Below are 19,321 nucleotides of genomic sequence, written 5' to 3' on the forward strand. Positions count from 1 at the left end.
GATCCAGCTGACAGTCCTGGGTGCTTGAAGAAAGCGATTTGTCTCCAAGTTCACAGGCAAAATAAGGAGCTCACAGGATGGACACAAAACTGGTTTATAACGGAAATTAGAAAATCAGGACAACAATGGTGTTTGGAGTCAATTTTGCATAAGATCTGGTTTCAAATTGTCCAAGGTGTGAGAATAGTGGTCATTTATTAATTGTGGTACAAATATAAGTGCTAAAAGAGTCTCTAGGAGATAAGCATCCTGTAATCCATAGCCAGTTTCTGGATGAGTCCATAGACTGCACATAATTCACTGGTCGTGCTTTAGTGGTATACTTTAGAGCTGTAGGGGGACTCCGTTTGAAATAGTACGACCTTTACTTTATTTTCTTTTTTTTTAATTTCCATTAATTTACATCTTAGTCTTGGATCACAAGTCCTTCAGAAACATGTCTTACAGAAGCCAACTTCAGCAAATTTGAAATTAAACTAAATCCACAGGTTGATATTTGATTGAAGACAGAGACAGTATTAGAAAAAAATATAATAGAGCACATAGTCCAGATCCCTGTGTTGTGAGAGTGTGACTTAGGGTGCCTTTTAAAAAATGTTTGGCACGGTGTTGAACAAGAAGATTGTATTTATTTCCCTATTTAAAATAACTTTTTTAGTACGTGTGAAAATGCAGAGTAAGTAAGGCTCTGGTGAGACCTTGTATCAGCCTTCCAGTACCTAAAGGGGCCTATGAGAAAGCTGGAGAGGGACTTTTGACAAAGGCATGTAGTGATAGGACAAGGGGTAATGGCTTTAAACTGAAAGAGGATACATTTAGATTAGACATAAGGAAGAAATTATTTACTGTGAGGGTGGTGAGGCACTGGAAGAGGTTGCCCAGAGAAGCTGTGGATGCCCCATCCCTGGAAGTGTTCAAGGCCAGGTTGGATGGGGCTCTGAGCGACCTGGTCTGGTGGAAGGCGTCCCTGCCCATGGCAGGGGAGCTGGAAGTAGATGATCTGCAGGGTCCCTTCCAACCTAAACTGTTCTATGATGCTATGAATTATGTTGATATTTTTAAGAAAAAAAAATATTTCTAGATGTCTAATAAACAGGCCTTTGGAAATAGGGTTTAGAAAACTGATCTTCATTTCTTGGCTCTGATAATAGTTGTTGAGTGCTTTGGCATGGTATTTCATGTCTTTTTACCTCTATTTCCATATCTGGAAAACTGAAATAAGGATTTTACCTCTTTTGTACAGAGCTGCTGATGAATGTCAGGTAAGAATTAGGGTCAGAGTGAAGCACATGTTGTTCATGTTTCAGTGCAATTAACAAAGCAGCAACTTTATGTTATTACTTCATTGAGTTAATTATATTTTCATTCCACTCTCTGATGTGGATGTGGCAGAAGGAAAAGAGCAGCTACATGTACTCTTATTAACTGGAGAAGGAAGGATGTTGACTGCTACACCAGCACACTTGACTCTTTCTGGCAAAGCTACACATTAAGTGCAGTTCTTGAGACACTGGTTCAGCATGTGTTTTACCACATTTTAAGACTTACATAAACACTCCAAAACCACTGTTCCATAGTGGCTTTGGGATGTATTTAAAATAGTTGTTCTTTGGCCCTTCTGATACTCAGGATGAGGCAAGGTTAGCTTGGAGACTCCAAGATGCTTAGAAAGGTCTTGGGCAGCATAAAGTTCTGGGTTCATCTTAATCAGTGAGCCTTAGGATGGCAGATAATTTTAGAAGCAGAAATATTGAAAAGCTACACTAATATTTAGGAGGAAAAATATTTCCAAGAATCTTCAGTGTGTTTTTTGGGAGATGTGTGCCAGAACCAAATGTCCAGCGAGTCATTAGTTTCCTGTCCTCATACTTAGTCTTGGCAAGGAAACTTTTTGTTGGAAGATATGTTATTATGGCAGCAATGGAATTGCTTTGAGAACCATCCAAAAACAATCTCAAGAGCTGTACGGAAAAATGCTAACTTCTCTGGATACAATAAAACTGGTATTTTCTAAGACTTACCTGTCCTGTGGGCAGCTGTGTGTCATGCTGCTGGGTGGAGCCCTTTCTTCTGGTTGCCTGAGGGAGTGTACGTGTTTCCTGAAAATATGCTGCGCTGTCAGACAGGTCACGGGAGCAGAAAGGGAGTGAGAAATCAGAGACTGTAAATGAACTGAGTTCTTAGATTTTAATATACTTGTATGATTTTTTTCTACCTTCAGTATTAATTCTGTTCTTATTTCTTATCCGATGAATACACCAAGTTGTTAACTTGTTGTACACGATTAAGATTCTAAATACAAACAGGCAAAATGAGAAGGTGTTTTTGTAGTTACAAGGCAGAGAGCTGTGTTCAGTTGCCATAGGCATCCAAGTAATTCTGGTCAAATCACTCTGAGTCTTGCTTTTTCTTCGTAAGGACTAGGATAACAGACAGTTTCTCTAAGAGACATCTGCCATCTCTCCTTTGGTTTTCAGCTGTCAAGGTCAGGAGTAGACTTTATCCAAGTATGCTTTGTGATACCTAGGACAGTATTGCTCCTATCTTGTTTAAGCCTAGCTTCTAAATCCTGTAGTAGTTCCATTAGAGAAAAATGTCATCTACTGGGAGAAATGCTGCCTAAAGCATGAGGCAATACTGCCTTTCCAGTGCACCTGGCAGTGACAACAGACTATGAACTACAAAGGATGACATACTGCAACTAATTTGTGAATGAGCTACCCAAGATACTACCGAAGTGACCGAGGATGTGATATCTTTGTCCATTGTAGCATCAACAGGGATCAGTTTAGAATTGGAACTTAGAACGGTTAAAGAGGCGACGATGGGGCTGTTCTCCTGTTGGTGAAATTTATTCTAATTTGCAGTCGTTTATATCTTGCCCTTCTCAAACCGTCCGCGGGGACTCCTATGCCAAATGCTCTGGGCTTATTATTATGTCACAAGGTACAGTACCCAGAGTGGCTGTCCATAAACAGTCACAGCAGAGGTGGGCAGTGTGCCATACGGCCGTCGCAGAGGCAGCGCGTTCTGAGCAGTACAGTTGTAGGCAAGTGATAAGTCTGCGCCAAGGAATCAAATAAATTACAATAACTGGAGTTTTCAGCATCGTTCATAAAAATCAATTCTTGCGTAACTAGTTGTGAGTGGTGTTGAGCTGGCCCTTCTCCTTCTTTCGGTCTGCTATATTGCCATAAGGTAAAATAAAATAGGTTACTAACCAGGCGTTGCTCTTTATGGATGTCACGGGGATGTAATGCAGTTGCAAATGGGAAGGGCAGGTGGTCCAGACAACTGCAAATGGAAAGGTGTCAGCAAGGCAATCTTCTATTAAGAAGTGATGCAATTATGAAATGGTTTGAGGACCCCTTTATTAACCCATAAAGCAACAGACACTCTCAGAGGGAATTGCCTTCTCACTGACTTTTGCCTGCTGAGCTGTATTTTCCCTCTTTGGTAGCAGCATCTCTCTTGTGATACATTTCTGTACCTTTCTGTCTGTGACAGTGAACCTTGTCATCTGCTATCAGAAGCATGGTAGAAAGACCGAAATGGGATAAAGTAAAAAAAAAAGAAAAGGTTTGCAGTGTTTTCAAGGCGTGGTGGTGATGGGTAGGGACTGAAACAGGCAGTAATCAAACAAATCAGAGATGAGGACTTCTAGGCAAGGCTGAGAGTATCAACTTGTACTGAAAGGGTTTTTCTCAGATGTGGGGCTTAGGGAGAGAAAGCTGGGGTAAGTACTCCATTAGCATCACCCTGAATGGTCCAGCTGCTGTGTGAGGTAAGGGAGAGCTGCTGGGTTATTGCCTGGCTCTTCCACAAGGACTTTGTTTTCCAGGTGTAAGCATCGACCCTGTGCTTGCCGGATGATGCAAGAGAATTTACATCCTCACACACCATCCGACACACCATTGGTCTCACGGGTGGGGAACCATTTGGGGTTGATAAAGTTTCATCGGAAAGATTTCATTCCTGGCACTGGCACAGTGCTAGGGAGAGGCTTTAAGCTGGCCAAACCCCGTCTCTCTGTTTCTCATCCAGCTGAAGGAGACAGTGACACTTTGTCTTCCCGTGGGAAGGATAGCAAGGCCTGTGGCTGAAAGTCATCCTGCCAGGCATGGGTGTGAAACTGCTCGTGTGCTGATATGTTGGCTGTTTGGCCCTTAGCCAGCCACGCACATAAGGCCCTTTGGAGACAGCAGGGTTTAAACATATGCTGGAGTTTAAGCGTGTGCTGAAATGCTTTGTAAATGCAGGTCTTTGTGACTAGTAATACTTATGTGGCAGGATGATTAAGATCATGATGTTGGATATTTCTGAGAATACTTTGTCTTTCCTATTTAAAAAAAAAAACAAAACAAACCAACATGGCTTCCGTGGCTCTACACTTATTTCAACGTTATTTTAAAGAAGTCTTTTTGTGTTTGTAGTAAAGGCATGGCTTGCATGGTCTTAGGATTTTATAGGTGTTCTTGAAAGAAGAATGGGAAAGGGGAAGAAGAAATCTACTTCAAACACTATCTGTTTGGGGGGTGAAAAGCAATTGTTGCATTGCATAATAAGAAAAGCTCACTCAAAAATACGGAGTTAACAGTATTACTGGAAGCGGGTTAAAAAGTTGGTTACGGAAGCTGAGCTCTATAAATAAGAGTGACTTCTAAGCCGAGGTCTCTGAAATGCCAATTACAGTCACTTGAGTACATGGGGGCATGCTGAGCTTTTGCTGGGAGAGTTAATGAGCAATTTCATAACCTGCTATATATCACTTTAAGAAGACATGATAAATTGCCACTAATGGTATTGTGTGTATAAATGGGAGCTGCTTTTGCTCTGCGTTTAGTTCTAGTGATTGGGTGGTACACCTGGAAAGACTTGTATTTTAATGGGCCCTTTTTAGCACTTTTGCACCTCGTATGTTCTGGATTATATATGATTGATGGCTTTGAATGTATGGGAAGGAAAGATATGTAGATCTTAATGCTTTTAAACAATTTGTTTTCCAGTCTCTGTAAAAGGCCTCTCTGTTTTCTGGGTAATGGTTTATACTGCTCAAGTAAACAGAAGTATGGTTCTGGGACTTTGCCTTTTAACACTATAAATCCAGTGGTTTTTTATAGGAGGGTCAGTCAGTTTACAGTGCTCTTAAGAAAAGATAGCTACTTTCACGCTGGTCATTAAAGACAAATAAGTAGGTGGTTTGTAAGGGGATAATTTGATGCATGGAGTAGATAAAAAATAAAATAAAATCAGAGTTTGCTTTCCTTTCATTCTGGGCATTCTGCTAGTTCCCTTTTCATATGGTGAGTAAAATCTCTTTCTCCCTGGAGCCACACCAATTTCTTCACAGCCACAACCTTTCTGACTTCCCCCCCTCTCCTGGACCCCCTCGGTGCTCACTTTGCCCAAAGGGGTTGCTGTCGAGCAGGGTTAAAGCCTTCTCCTCTCCCTCTCTAGCCTAGGGAGAGACAGACCCAAACTGGAAATCAAACCCAGGCTTCCCATGTGGAAACGCAGACGTTGGCTCGGGCTGGCCCGGCGGTGGTGCTTTCTCCATGCTTTCCACGGGGAGCCCAGCTCCTTATGGCAACCTCTGGACAGGCAGAGGAGGCTCTCGGGTTATTTCTCGTTGATACCCTGACGCGGTGTTTAGCTGTTGCTTGTTTTTAAGCTCCCATACGTGCTTAAAGCCTAGCCGAATCTCCTGCAGGTTTCTTCTGTCTGTGAAACTGGTTCTTCAGAAAGGAAAACTCTTTAACGGCAGCCAGAGCCGTGAGCAGTGCTGAGACATTTGAGGCAGGCTTCTCCCACAGCTCTTTCCATGTGCCTCAGTCCCGTGGCCTTTTGCCCTTCAAATCCTAGGGCAGATTTCGAGCCGATGTTAGCGGGAGAAGTACAAACTAACTTTTACTGCAACGCTGTTTAATACTGCAGGGTTGAAAGGCAAGGGCATTAACCCCTGCTGCCCCATGTTTTAATATATTGCTAATTGCCACTTGCTCCCTGTGCTTTGTCACTTGTACCTGCATTTTCCAATTTGTGTCTTTTTCAGACTTTTGTTGATCCCCAGCATTGTCTGTAAGGCAGTGCCCCCTCTTAGCTGGGTTGCTGGTTTCTGTTTCTGAAATGAAGCAAAGCAGCGAGTATATCCTGCAGCATTTCTTGCCTCTGCTGTTCTTTGTTGCCCTAGGACTGAAGGTGCTTAGATGGGATGTGGAGATCCACACTCTTACCTTCACTGTCTTCAGCATTTCGTGTATCTGTTGTTCAGGAGCTAGGCTGATATTCTTTAGAATAATGAAGCATAGCTTAGCCTATATTTTTCACTTCCATGTCCCTATGGCTTTCATTGTTGGGTTGAAAATTCAACTGGAGTAAGAGATTAGATGACTTTACAAGATTTTTGCTTTTTAAGTGTTTGCTTGTTAAAAATAAGTTTATGAATAATTACACTACTTTGCATCTCCCTCCCATACCCCTTTATATTTAGTATCCGTTCTTTGCAGGTATTTAATAAAACCCAAAGAGAGATGAGGCACCTGGGTGTTAGTTACAGCGGGCCAGGGTCACGGAGGCAGGTAGGTGTCCAGCTAATGCCATCAGGAGTTACGTGCCCGTGCAGCCTCATCACCTGGTTGCGCTGCGCAAGTCCATCACAAGAATCAGTCCCTGTTCCCAATGCTTAACAACGTCCCCAGCAAGAGAGAGGCATCACTACCTCAGTGCTGTGAAGGACACACTTAAATGGCTTTTCAGATGTGTGTCAGAGTGGGAAGCCAAGCCCGGTTCTCCAGAACTCAGATGTGGTGCCCTAAGCACAACACCAACTTTTCCAGTGTCGATGGGAAGTTGGGTTTTCTGCCAACTTGTGAAATTATTTGTTGAAAAAGTATTTTAAGCTAACATAAGTGTATAGAGTGCATATTAATTAAAAGAAACCTAGGTTACTAAACCACTAGAGTAACATGCGTAGAAATGAATATGTGCGGAAGTGTATTCTATCAATTTTTTTCTTTCCTTTCTGATATTTATATTTAAAGTGTGATGCTACTGCCTGCTTGGGTTTAACTGCAAAGTATAGATGCCAAATTTAGCTTTCTACTGTAATAGAAAACAATTAATACTAGGAGAAGTGCAAAAGAGAAAAGAAAAAAAAATTGCAGCTTGATAGCTTACATTTAATAAAACAAATGATTATTGATAGTGCTTTGGAAATCAAAAGGCAAATTTGCTACCTTTTTATTTTAAAGTTGAAATATTCCCATTGTGTAAGACAGCAGAGCTAGGCTTTCACTAGTATATCTTTTTTTTTTCATGTTTCTTAGTATGTTGATGCAATGGAGGCATATTTTTCTGTGAATTAAATTATATCAGTATCATCCCAGATTAAAGGTAGTCATGTCTCATCGAATGAACTGGTACCCAGTTGTGGTTTTGCTTTCAATATATATGTGTTCATTCTCTGTAAGTCCTAGCACAGGGAATCTGTGTTTGTAGTAGCTATTATCTTTTTATTGCATTGTTTCATATCTTTTTAATACTTTAGAGTATGTTACCATTATTTGTAAAGGGTCATGTCTTGAAATCTTGGGAGCCTAAACACTTTGGATCTGGGCATAAGGAAAGAAAGAAAGGTAGGTTTGCTGGGTAGTGTGTCTTGGTTGTACTTCCAGCTTCCTTAATCAGGCAGACAATAGCTACCAGGTTCTCTTTGTAATATAGCTAGGGATCACTGTAAAAAAAAAAAAAAAAAAAAAAAAATTGCTACACTGCAAACTTGCTAAAAAAATAAAAGGCTACAGAGTACTGTTAACTGAGCAAAAAATGTTCCCGACCCTTCTCGGTGTGCAAAAAGATTCCCTTCATGCAACGCAATGGAGACTTGAAGCAACAAATCGTGGGAATGCATTTGGAACAGCAGTTATTGTCTCTTGGGCTGTTTGGGGTTTTTTTTGTTTGTTTTTGAGAGGAAGAGGGTTTGAGAGGGCACTGGAGCAACTATTACTTGTTTAATGAAAATGGTTGCAAAAAGGTACATTAAATATGGTTATTTAAATATTTCAGTTGATTTCAGTAGGTAAAAAGCTGGATGGAAATGCTTTTGAACAATCTAAGCCCTCTCAATATAAATATTGTAAGTGATATGTCAGATGTCCCATACATGCTGTACTCAGATTCAACAGTGTCGCCCAGTTGTGTGTTATCCGGCACTTAAATCCTCCTTGTGGACTTTTTAGTGCAAAACATCTTTTATATCCTTCCCCAAAGTATTCTGAGACAAATGTGCTTGCTTTTATTTAAAATAATGTATCTAATCTATCCAGAATTTAGGCAGACTGTCTTATCCACATTTGACAATTTATCCTCAGCACCCCTGCGTTCAGGAGTATTGTTATTTTTTATCTCAGACAGGGTTTGAGCACAGTATGGACATTGCCTGTCCAGGATTTCATAGGCGCACTTGAGCATCCACTGCCTGCGCAGCAAATTTGCTCGAGGTGAGAAATCTTCCTGTGGAAAATAGGATAACGATAGTCTGTATGGGGATGAACCCCCAGCCTCATGAGTCCAGAAGAGAGTGAACCTGTGTAAGGAGGGCTGGGAGACATCTGAGTGATGGGAGCTTGATGTTTGCTCAGAGCACAGCAGAGTGGGCTGCTGAAGATCACATAAAAACAATCCAGAGTGACCTCCCCAGTGTCACCAGTGTCAGGTTGCACGTGGTCTGCAGAGCCAGGAACTGAACCCAGCTCTCTTAAGTGTCTCAACTGCTCCGAGTAAATCAGTTCTTTCTTCCGTAATACATTTAAACATGTACTCTGTACCTCAGTTAAGCACAGTGAGAAATCTCACCTCTTTTAAGAAAAAAAAAAGCCAAAAAAAAAAGCCTGGGATTTAGCTTAGGGAAGGAGGAAGAAGCAAGACAGACAACTTACGATCCAGCCCTCATATGAAAGTTGCCCCAGGCAATTTTGTTATGTCCATGGAAGCATATGATATTCATTGCATGGGCCCATCATTAATGCTGACTCTCTGGGAACCTGTCTTATGTTGTTTCCACTTGGGGCAGGTTAGCTAGAAAATTGATCCGATTTTATTAAAGAGTCATTTTCTTTGCTGTCTGGCAGTGGTCTCTGAAAAGATTTTTTTTTTTTTTTTTTTTTTTAACACTTGGTGATTGCTCTAATAGGATCTCAGAAGTCCAAAATGCCCAAATTGAGTTTCACACACGAAACTACTTTGTGGCTAATTTTTTGACTACTGGCGTGGACAGTTTAAAATAGAGCGCAAAGGATCTCTCCTTGTTTATGCAGGTGAAACTATTGTTTTTATTTACATCCCTTTAGTTAAAAATAGAGTATATTTACATTTACAGAGGGTTATCTATCCACTCTTTTTATATACATTTAACTGTAAATAAATGGTGATATTTAGTGTATGGTTCGTGATTTCTCACAGTTGGCTACTTCACTTAGTCCTTGATGCAATCATCGTATTCGGTGGTAGTGAATACTCTCTTATTCTCAGCTCTTACTCTCCCTGGATGGAATCTATCTTCCATCCCGACTGAACAAGTTTTGAACAAAAATACAAAAAAAAAAAAAGAAATCCCACCTCTCTTCTAGTTTGAGGGAGTAAGACCTGTGTGTAATAAAGAAGCAACTTTATTTTGCTTAAAGGTTTTTTTGAAAATTCCCACTTAGCTGCCTATTGATCAAAGGATAGTGGTTTAGTCAGCCTGATGGCTTAGAGGGATAAGATCTGTGAGAAAGAATCTTGCCTCTGACTGACTTTATTGTGTAGGCAGTAGGGGATTCCTTCTCGTGGTTTAAAAAAAAAATATATATATATATAATTTGTCTTTTGGAAAAGTGATAGTGAGAAACAGATTTTAGGACAGAGCAGGTAGAGGTGGAGATTGTAAAAACATTCTCAGAACATGTTTCTTTAAAATTATCTGCCAACAAACCTTTGCAACAGCAACCTGATATTCCCCAAAGGCCAGCAGCTGAGGCCAGATGTTCGTTAGTGATGTGCGCAGAGACCACCGTCAACCGGGGTGAAGTCAGGATGGAGCCGAGTGTGAGAACTGTGTTAGGACATGGGGTGGGCTCACGTGAAAGCTCTGGTCCAGGAGGAAAACTTGCAGCCTGTACCTGTTGGTCTTGGTGGTACAGGAGGATGGGGGGAACTGCCCAGGATACTGTGTGAATTGGCAGGATGCTCTGTGCCTGTTACGGATGTGCCAAGGAGAGGAAGAGGGTGATGTGCTGAGGAGGGAGCCTTGACACATTCTTCCAGTCACCTTTTGGACCTACAGTAGATTAATGAACAAAAAATAAGGCAAGGGGAAAGTAAGGATGCTGTTCCTTAACACAAGTGCTGTTACACCACAACCTCTTTTAGGTTGATTTAGTTTAATTCTGGGCTCAGACCTGCATTGCAAAGTGTTGTGCTGAGCTGTGGCTTATGGTTTACCTTAAATGCAGACTAATTTTTTTTATTTGTTTAATAAACTAATTAAGTAAATTTAAACAAGAATAAAACAGATTGCACATTTCTAGCTTCAGATTTTGCACCAGTTGAACTTGGAATTAATTTTTGGTAACTAAAGGCAGCATCTTGATTTTGAGAAACTTCCTTGGGGAATGGTCTTAGAGCCATCTTTCCTGCCCTGAAACCCTCTCTGGTTGCACAGAAATCTGGCAAAGATCCTGCAAATGTGTGAGGTTTTGTTCCTTTTTGAAAATTCTTACCTTTTCCACTCTTAAGTTGAGATTGGCTGTTGAGGAAACTGAAGTCAATTTTTAATACACAATACTCAGGAAGATCGTATGTCATGTGAAGTGCAGAATCAGACCATGCGTCCCTTTCTCCCAGAGTTAAGTTTCTACACAGCACGTCTGAACAACTGAATTTGTAAAGGTAATGGGCAAGCACTTTAAGCCAGTATGTCTCCCTGAATTCTGCCTCCCTTTTACTGGTGGGGCTGCAGAAGGAGGCTGTGTTTCAGCAGAGTGCAGAATGGCGCGGAGACAGGCAGTGCTCAGCCTAAGCAAGCCCAGGTCAGAGGAAGCTCTGGCTGCAGCTTCCCAAGTGATCGTGCTGAAGTTATTCCGAAGTGTAAAATTACGGTTGAACCTGCTTTATAATAACCATGTCCTGAAATAATTTGGACACTGTTTTAAAGAGTTGAGCATTATAATTTGTATTTACCATGGAAGTTTTTCTCCTCTTGCAAATTATTCTAACTGTTTCCCAAGTTGCAGGACACATTAGTGATGTTATTTTCTTGTTTTGTTTTGCTTGCTGTCTCAAAGCGTAGAACATGCACGTTACCTCCCATAACTCGAGATCTGTCATAAGCAGATCTTTAGCTAAATTTCCATCTTTGGTTGGCTGACGTTTTTTGTTTTGTTCTGTTTTTAAGGATAAGGAAAGCGATACTCTGTGTGGGTGTTATAATCGCAGTCTGTTTGTCCTTTCTGTCTACCAGCTCCCTTCAACCCTTCGAATATTTTTAATTTTATCTTATGGAAGAGTTGAGCACTTTACTTGCCCTTGAGCATGCAGCATACATTCACAGCAAAGGCATCTGAATGACCCTGTGGAGATCCTCTCTGTGACTTCTCTTTTGCAATCCCGTCTGTACTCTCACAAAATATGGCCAGAAATGGAAAATTGCAGCACCGCGGTGGCGGCCTGCAGCTTCTGTGTGGTATGGAGCTGGCTGCAGCAGGCTGGAAAATGCGATCCTTGTGTTTCGGAAGATCCTCCCTCCCTCTTCCTCTTTCGTCAGTTTACTTGGAAATATGAATTTATGTGTGTCAAGACAATACAAAACTGTAGGTAAGGCTTCCAGTCAGTCTTTTGCACCAGTCAGTACCAGAATTTTAGCTTTATATTCCTCTAGGCTTGTAGCTCTCTGTGCAGCGTTATTTTCCCACTGCAGTTATCCATTAGCTTAAGACTTTCTTAACCCAGGAGAACACTTAAATCTCTTTTCAATCATTATGCCTCTGAACACTTTCCCCTAATGTCTTGGCTTTCTTTTGGAATCTTTTGTCTTACAATTTTTATCCTGCATTTACCTGCATTGAATTGCATTTGCCATCGTATAAGAATTTTCCCGAATTACTCTAACCCTGTTTATTCTCCATGGTTAAGGCGATGCCATGTGGGGAGATAAAAAAGCGTGCGCTGTACTTCTCAACCATCTGTCAGATGCAGACAAAGCTGAACTTCGTGCACCCCGGCTTTCTGACTGTCCCTGTGTGCATCCCAATACAAAGCATGTGGGGATGCCCCAAACCTTTGCTATCCGAATGCTGCCGAGTCACACTCCCTTTCATTTTTGTTTCCTGGCACCACGGACTGTCTCGCTCCTTCGCGAGGGAGAGGATTGTTGCGGCAGGAACCAGCCTGAGCCGTGCTGACAGATCCAAGAAGAAACCAGAACAGTGAGGGCAGCGCCAGCGGGGCTTTGCCTAGACTCTCTGGCGTGGATGTTGACCTGAAAACACTTTCGGAAATCGTCATGAAAGTCATGTGGATTTGCTTGTGCATAATCTTTTTTTAACACAACAAAACAGTTTGTGCTGTCTCCAGGATTCGTAGGAGCCAGCTATTTCAGAGTGTTATTGACTTTTATGATGTTTATCTTTCGCCCACTGGTGGGTGTGAACATCACTGGTTTTACAGTGTGCAAAGCAACGACCTAGGACTATTTTTACACTGGACTTTTTTTACCATTTTAGTTTACACAAACTTTTCTTTTAAGGATCCCTCAGAGCTATAAAAACAATATAGCACAATCTGAAGCTTTACAGTTAAGAAGAAATTAAAACACCGTATGTTTTTCATTTTAGAATTAAGTACCATGTGAAGTAACCAGTGAATGCAGCTATTTGAGCCGTAAAGTATGAATCATTTCAAGTATTTCATTCCAATCACTTTTCTCTCCCATTTTTGATTAATGAGGCAATGTAAAAATAGAATAAACCTGGCATTTTAAGTCAGGGATGAATTAAATGAAAACCTAATAATTTTAAGTAGCTTGCTCATCTCTCTGTAAGCGTGGATATTACTTGACATATAGTATGCATGTCTCATCCTTTTCCTATCATTTATTTTTAATTGTTTAGCTTGAAATTATTTTCTTTTTCCTCTCCCCTCAGCTAGTTGAGAGCTCCTATTCACTATAATTCACTGATAAAGGTGCTTTACATAGCCAATACTTAAAATTCTTGCACAGCTATAACTTTATCTTCTTGGAGAAGAATGGGATTTTATTTGTGATTTTTTTTATTGAAAAGTAATTTGATACTCATTAAGAGCTTATTTAGCATCTGGCCCTTTAGTTGAAGGACATGTGACTATGAGATTGTTAAATATACAGGTGTGCTAAGAAAGTGAAATTCTGTGCATATAGAATAAAGTCAGCGTTGGCTGATGTAGCTTTGCCTCTGACCTGCTGAGAAGAAAGTCAGAATCAAGTTCTTTGTCTGGTGGGGCATTAGCAGCCATCCTTGAGATTGCAAAGCTGTGCTTGCTGAGGGAAAGTTCCTTGTGTATTTGCTGTTTACCTAAGGGTTGTAGTCAAGACACTCTCAGAACAGCTAGGCTGATTATTGAAAATGCCTTATAGTAACTTCCAGCCTAAGTTGATCGATATTAGTGCACAGCTTTACATGGGAGGGAGGGAGCTATTTAAACATTGAGAGCCTCCGGGATAACAGCGAATGAAAAAATAATGCAGAACAAATATGTTGAAGGGTTCAAGAGAGAAGAATATCTTGTCTCTGTGCAGGGAAAAAAAAAAAAAAAAAGTTGTTAAATTGCAGCAGAAAAACCATTTGAATTCACTATTAATAAAGTGAAGGTGGATTTTTCCCTAGGCCAAAAAGAGAGAGAGAAAAAAAAAAGCAAACCCAACAAATTGTAGTGCTCTTTAATGTAGAGAGAAGCTAAGAATTATCTGTACACATCTTCCCATAGAAAGCTTACCTTCCCTGCAAGTCTCCGAGCAGTTCTTGGTCTGTGGCTCTGTACTAAGCCGCCAGCTGGGACTCATCCTCCCTCCTCAGTGCAGGCAAAATTCAGAGGTACTGGTTTCTATGCCAGGAACATCAGAAAAGGAAAAGCTTACTTCTTTCAACATCTTAGAACATGTAACAATGTGGAGTGGAAGGGTCCTAGCACCTGAAAATAATGCTTTTTTTTCCCCTCCTTGTGAACATTGAATAATAAAAAAGGTAAATGTTCCAATATTTTATTTTGATGCATGGCATTTTGCCAGCGTTCAAATGATCCATGACATTTTAGATGCCCTGATGGAGAAGACGGGCATTGTTCTGGTTTGTTGGTGGGACTGTGAAAAGAGGAAAGGGAAGCAATGATGCAAAAGAGACTTCCTCCTCTTTTCCTCACAGAAATTAAAAACTAAAGATTCACAGAAGTCTTGTGGCAGATGATATCCTAAGAAACTGGAAGTCAGGAGAGATATCTTTGTCACTTTTTTTCTGACTTTTGTGAGAACCATTACCTTCCCATGTCTCCATTCTCTGTCTGTAAACGATGAGTCTTTGGTTTTGTCGATTCATAATGAAACCATCAGGCTCCAGTGTCGCATTCACATGGTGGTTGAACAAGATAGAAAAGGACACAGGAGGAGCTGGTGGAAAAAGCCTGAAAAGAGGCCAATGAGGGAAGGGAAGAAATGGGATTGTATCATAGAAAATGGGAAATAGGATGATTTCTTTCACAGAGCAAGCTGGAAGATGAAAACTTAATTTCTAATGGATGGACATGGGAAGCAGATTGGCTGGCTGAAAGATCTTTGGCCACTTGCAGTGAAAAGTTGGAGGCACCTAATGGTGAAAAATCTTTTCTGGTGTGTGTGGTTGAAATGACATAGGAAGAGGAGGCTTCAACTACAGAGCCAAACAGGGTGGAAGCAGGATAGATTCCTTTAGTAGGTCAATTGGTGCTAGCTTTCAAAATTTAAAGAAGCTTGGAGTGGTTGGCATTGTTTTTTATCAGTTGTTTGGCACGTGTGTGTGGGAGGAGCAGACTGAACTTCCATCCTTGCCGAGGGTGAGATGGGAAAGTAATAAGTGTGTAACTCACTGTGGCTTTAACTGTTTTCTGCTTTGTTTCAGCTCTGTTTGTGGCTGGTGGGGTATTACTGGGAAAGAAGTGGTGATTCTTCATATGAGTGTTTCTTAATTATAATTCCAGTATAACTCTGCTTACCATGCTGTGCGGAAACTGCAGTTTTGTAGTAAAGGTGGAGCCCTAAGAACAGTTATGGAAATGCTTTGCAGTGTAGAATACTTTCTTTCTTAGGTTGAGTTAGGAACGTGTCTGTTGTACCGCGATGCGGAAAGGATTCTGTGGGGCCTGGGGAGGGGTGGATCCGGTTCCTAACTGCACTAACCAGCAACACCGACTGCTGCCCCTGGCTTGGGAAACGTATTTTAGGAAGCCTCACGACTGCAGTACAGGACTGTAATTTTGTGACTCATGCTGAGATACAGTCCCTGCATGTCTTTTTGTCTGGGCACCTAATAAAGCTCAGGCCACACCTGTTTATGGATGCAGCAAAATGGCAGGGAGCTTATTTTTATACCATTGATTCTGATGAATGCCACTTATAATCAACACCTCCATGAGGAACTGGCTTGTGTGCAGAAATGCTCCTTCATTGAAGGGTACACATCAGCAGCGCAATGTGGTCCCAGTGTGTTTTTCTTATGAAGGCCAGAACCATTACAGTTACAGAATATCAAATGCTTGGAATGGATCATGTTTATTTTACGATTTTTATGATTGTATATATCTTTTGATGATTTTCACCATCAGTCTTGTTTGTAAAAAGTGGAATGTGGTCACTTTAGAATGAGAGAATTAATTCTCTGAAGGGACCAGATGACAATTCTGGGAAGCGTTCCTGTCCTACGGAACATACAGGTCACCACGCTTTTCTGATGAGACAGAAAAAGGACTTGCAAGAAGCTGTTAGGTTAATTGCTCTTTAGAAAAGGGGGTTAAATCCTAAGAAGTGTGCAGCGATAGAATGATGGTTGCTGGCAGCTTAAACCAACAAAAATATTTTGGAAATTATTCCCCTCCCCCCTTTTTTTTTAAACAACACAACAAATTGGACCTGTGAATTTTGATAATGGCTTTTGAGCTGGTAAGATTCAAATATGCATCAAATGTGGAAACTGCGTTTTAATGATCTATTTGAATTAAAAATTAAGGAACAGTTTTACAGATCAGTGATAGGGATCTATGAGATGGTCACTTATTTTTTTTCCCAGACTGTGAAATGGAGCGTAGAGGATGCCTGCGGTCTGTTTTGCCCAGAGCACCTTATTTTCAAACTGAGCTGTATTCAATTGGATCAGCAGCACTGCCTATTTTTACTGCTCAGCGCTAACAAATTTGTCTTCAGACCTTTGTTTACTCCATTATTGTTGTCAGCATTTTTGTCTAAACATTTTGGTTTGTGTTTTGGCAGAACGTGGTTTTTCCCCCACCCACCCCATAGCATTAGAGGTACGTGTAGGGCTTGCAGAACACGCTGTATGCGCACGCTGCACATCGTGGCCAACATAGAGCTTATGGTCATCAATCATTCGATTGTTCTTTAAACACTGTTTTAGCAGCCATTCGTTATATAAATGGATCAGGTTATTGACCTTTGCCAGCAATTGCTTGCTACATGTCATCATGGCTTAATGACATTATCAAGGAACATATTCTGTATTGTAGATACTTTAAAGGGTTCATGCATTGTCTCTCACTAGGACACATGGCTGGCTAAAGTATCTTGAATTAGAAAGTTATTTGATGTCATTATTAAAATATGCAGAGCATTTCCAGCTACTTAGACAACAGGAGAGTGAAATGCTTCTCTTTTCTACAAAAGCAAAGCCCAGGAAGAAGTGTTATTTGTCATATTGGAATACTTGTTTTGAAGTCCTGCTTCTTTTCTCCTTTACAATTTAATCTTCTACCTAGAACAGAGTGGTGCACTCCTCGGAATATCCTGTGAAAATTGTTTGACTGGTCTGCAGAGCTCCAGCTGCAATTCCTCCATTTCTAGGAATACTATTGCTCTAATTGGCTATTAAATCATTACAGCACGTAATAGATGAAACTTCTGACTAAATCGACTATGTTTTTAATGAAGATAAGAGTTTTTAAATTATTATGGATACAGCATTCTTTCTTTATTTATACGGGGTGGGAAGGTTGTTAACTGTAATGGCTGATTGAATCTAAATGAGGGAAAGTAGCCAGTATTCTATAAATTTTCTGGTTAAAATTTAAGGTGGTACTGACTTTTCGAATCTCAAATTGTGTAATTAAGCTATTCAGCTGACTATTTGTAGGTTTTTACAATATATAGATCTGCTGTGGTTTCTGTGGCTCCTCGTGTCACAACCTTAAAGTTGAATTTCTCTTCACAGGAAAACATACACATATCACACAATTTACACATTTTTTTCCTTGTTTGTTGCATTAAGATTTGGACTTGGAGAGAGTTCTTAAAAGCTTTAAAATGAGTATCAATCAATAAATCTTTGAGCATTGCTAGAAAACAATTAAGTAGCATTACTTTAACTTCATAGTGGAGAAAGACTCTTAGAAGCATTAGCAGGCTGCAGAATAGGTATGGCCAAAATGCAAATGTTTCCCTGTTGTTTTGCTGTCATTCCTCTTTTAATCCAGAAAGACTTTTTTTTTTGGTACAAAATAAAGATCTTGTTGCTGTATTACTCCATTACATATTAGTCTTAGTCTTTGCTTTTCTCCTACTGGTTGATTGAGATCCTGTTCTTCAATATTGTGGTTTGGCTCGTTAATATATCCAGTCAGTTGTTTAAATTTTGTCTTGTTTTCCTTTCCATTGCCATAGCAAAATATCTTCTCATATCATTTAATTTTAATGGTCTTTATTACCAGGTTTTCTTGATACTTAATTAACAGTTTTCCAGTGAAAAACTGGAATATAAAGCACAAGGGATGGTCTTAAAGAAAAGTAGGATTAAGGTGAGAAGTAGTGAATTCTTACCCTTCTGATTTCGTAAGTTAGTTACGTTGTTCTTTTGTCAGCTTCTGAGCTGAAAAAATGGCAATAAGACTTTTTACTCCTGGGAATATTGTGGAAATCTCTGTATTGGTAGCTCCTCCACATTTTCATAGATCTTAAGATCTGGAAGAAAAGCAATAACTATTTGTCCAGGCGTTCTGCATTGAGCCTGTAGAAATTCAACAGTTAATTCTGGAATAGAGAAAGCGTTCCTACCACACGACTGTAAACCATGTGTAACTTCAAGGAAGGAGGGGCAACAAGCAGGTATAAAACTGGTGCAGGGGAGGAGAATCAGGACATAAAAGCGCTATTTCAGAGTTTCTTATAAATAAATCTCCTCACAGCAGTCTCCATTCTTTTTTGCCAGGGTTACATTTGATTGCTGGCTTTGACAGCTCACTGTTGGCAGTAGCCTTCATAAATGTCTAATCCAGCTGGATTGTTCTGTCTTCACATTTCCCTCCTACATCAAGAGTGTATACTATTACAAAAAAAAAAAAAAAGAAAGGAGGGAAAAACCTGGTTGCTTCCATTGTGGGATTTAAGATAAAACAGAAAATATAGTCTTAATAATTAAAACCATGAAGGCTGTGGTGGTGTTTTGTTTTGTTTTGGGGGCGGGGGAGAGAAAGCAAAAGCTCACAATGCATACTTAACATCTTCAAGATAGATTCAGAGCTGTGATTTCAGCACCAAGACCTAACAAACATTGCATACAAAGTGCAGTAAATGCAGTATTCATAAATGTATATGCTCTTTGTGACTTCATGTCAGCAGGGTTCTGTAGACCCTCATTTGTATCAAATAAACTTCAAATGGTAAAGAATACGTGCCAGCCAGGAACGAGTATCACTTTGAATTGTTCCTTGTGTATCGCAGGTGAAACGGGAAACATGGCTGGCTTCCTGTTTGTCAAGAGAGAAAACCAGGCACGTTTTCTGTAATTATTAGTAATTGTGTCAATTTAATAAATTATTCACTGATGACAACAGGATTTACATTCCATTTGCTGATAGCTTGTGGGAGGTAGCGTTTGTTTTAGGAAGGTAAAGTCTGACAGTAATGCGCTGTACATTGTAAATCCCTGTGTCACACCTGCACCGCAATGGTGAAGACAAGCGGTGACAACTTGTTTCTTACGGTACCTTCCTCCTCCGTCATGGGTGGTACTCACATGTGCTTGCTAGATTTTGTGCTATTACTTATCCATTCTGC

General features: G+C 40.4%; 1 protein-coding gene across 6 annotated transcripts in view; it reads left to right on the forward strand.

The window, feature by feature from the left end:
• The window catches only part of VTI1A (vesicle transport through interaction with t-SNAREs 1A), a 274,091-nt gene that overhangs the window by 133,064 nt on the left and 121,706 nt on the right, over window positions 1-19,321 (forward strand). The window contains exon 7 of one of the 6 annotated variants that reach the window (XM_086751751.1): window positions 12,169-14,477. The exons of 4 other annotated variants lie outside the window; for them this stretch is intronic. In XM_086751751.1, coding sequence (XP_086607877.1) covers window positions 12,169-12,437 — 269 coding nt within the window. In that variant the 3' untranslated portion in view covers window positions 12,438-14,477. Of the gene's footprint in view, window positions 1-12,168; window positions 14,478-19,321 lie in introns of those variants that run through there. One more of the 6 variants, XM_086751752.1, reaches the window with a different exon arrangement.

This window comes from Chlamydotis macqueenii, chromosome 7 (genome assembly GCF_036417535.1).
Source record: "Chlamydotis macqueenii isolate bChlMac1 chromosome 7, bChlMac1.mat, whole genome shotgun sequence".
In the NCBI taxonomy this organism is placed as follows: domain Eukaryota; kingdom Metazoa; phylum Chordata; class Aves; order Otidiformes; family Otididae; genus Chlamydotis; species Chlamydotis macqueenii.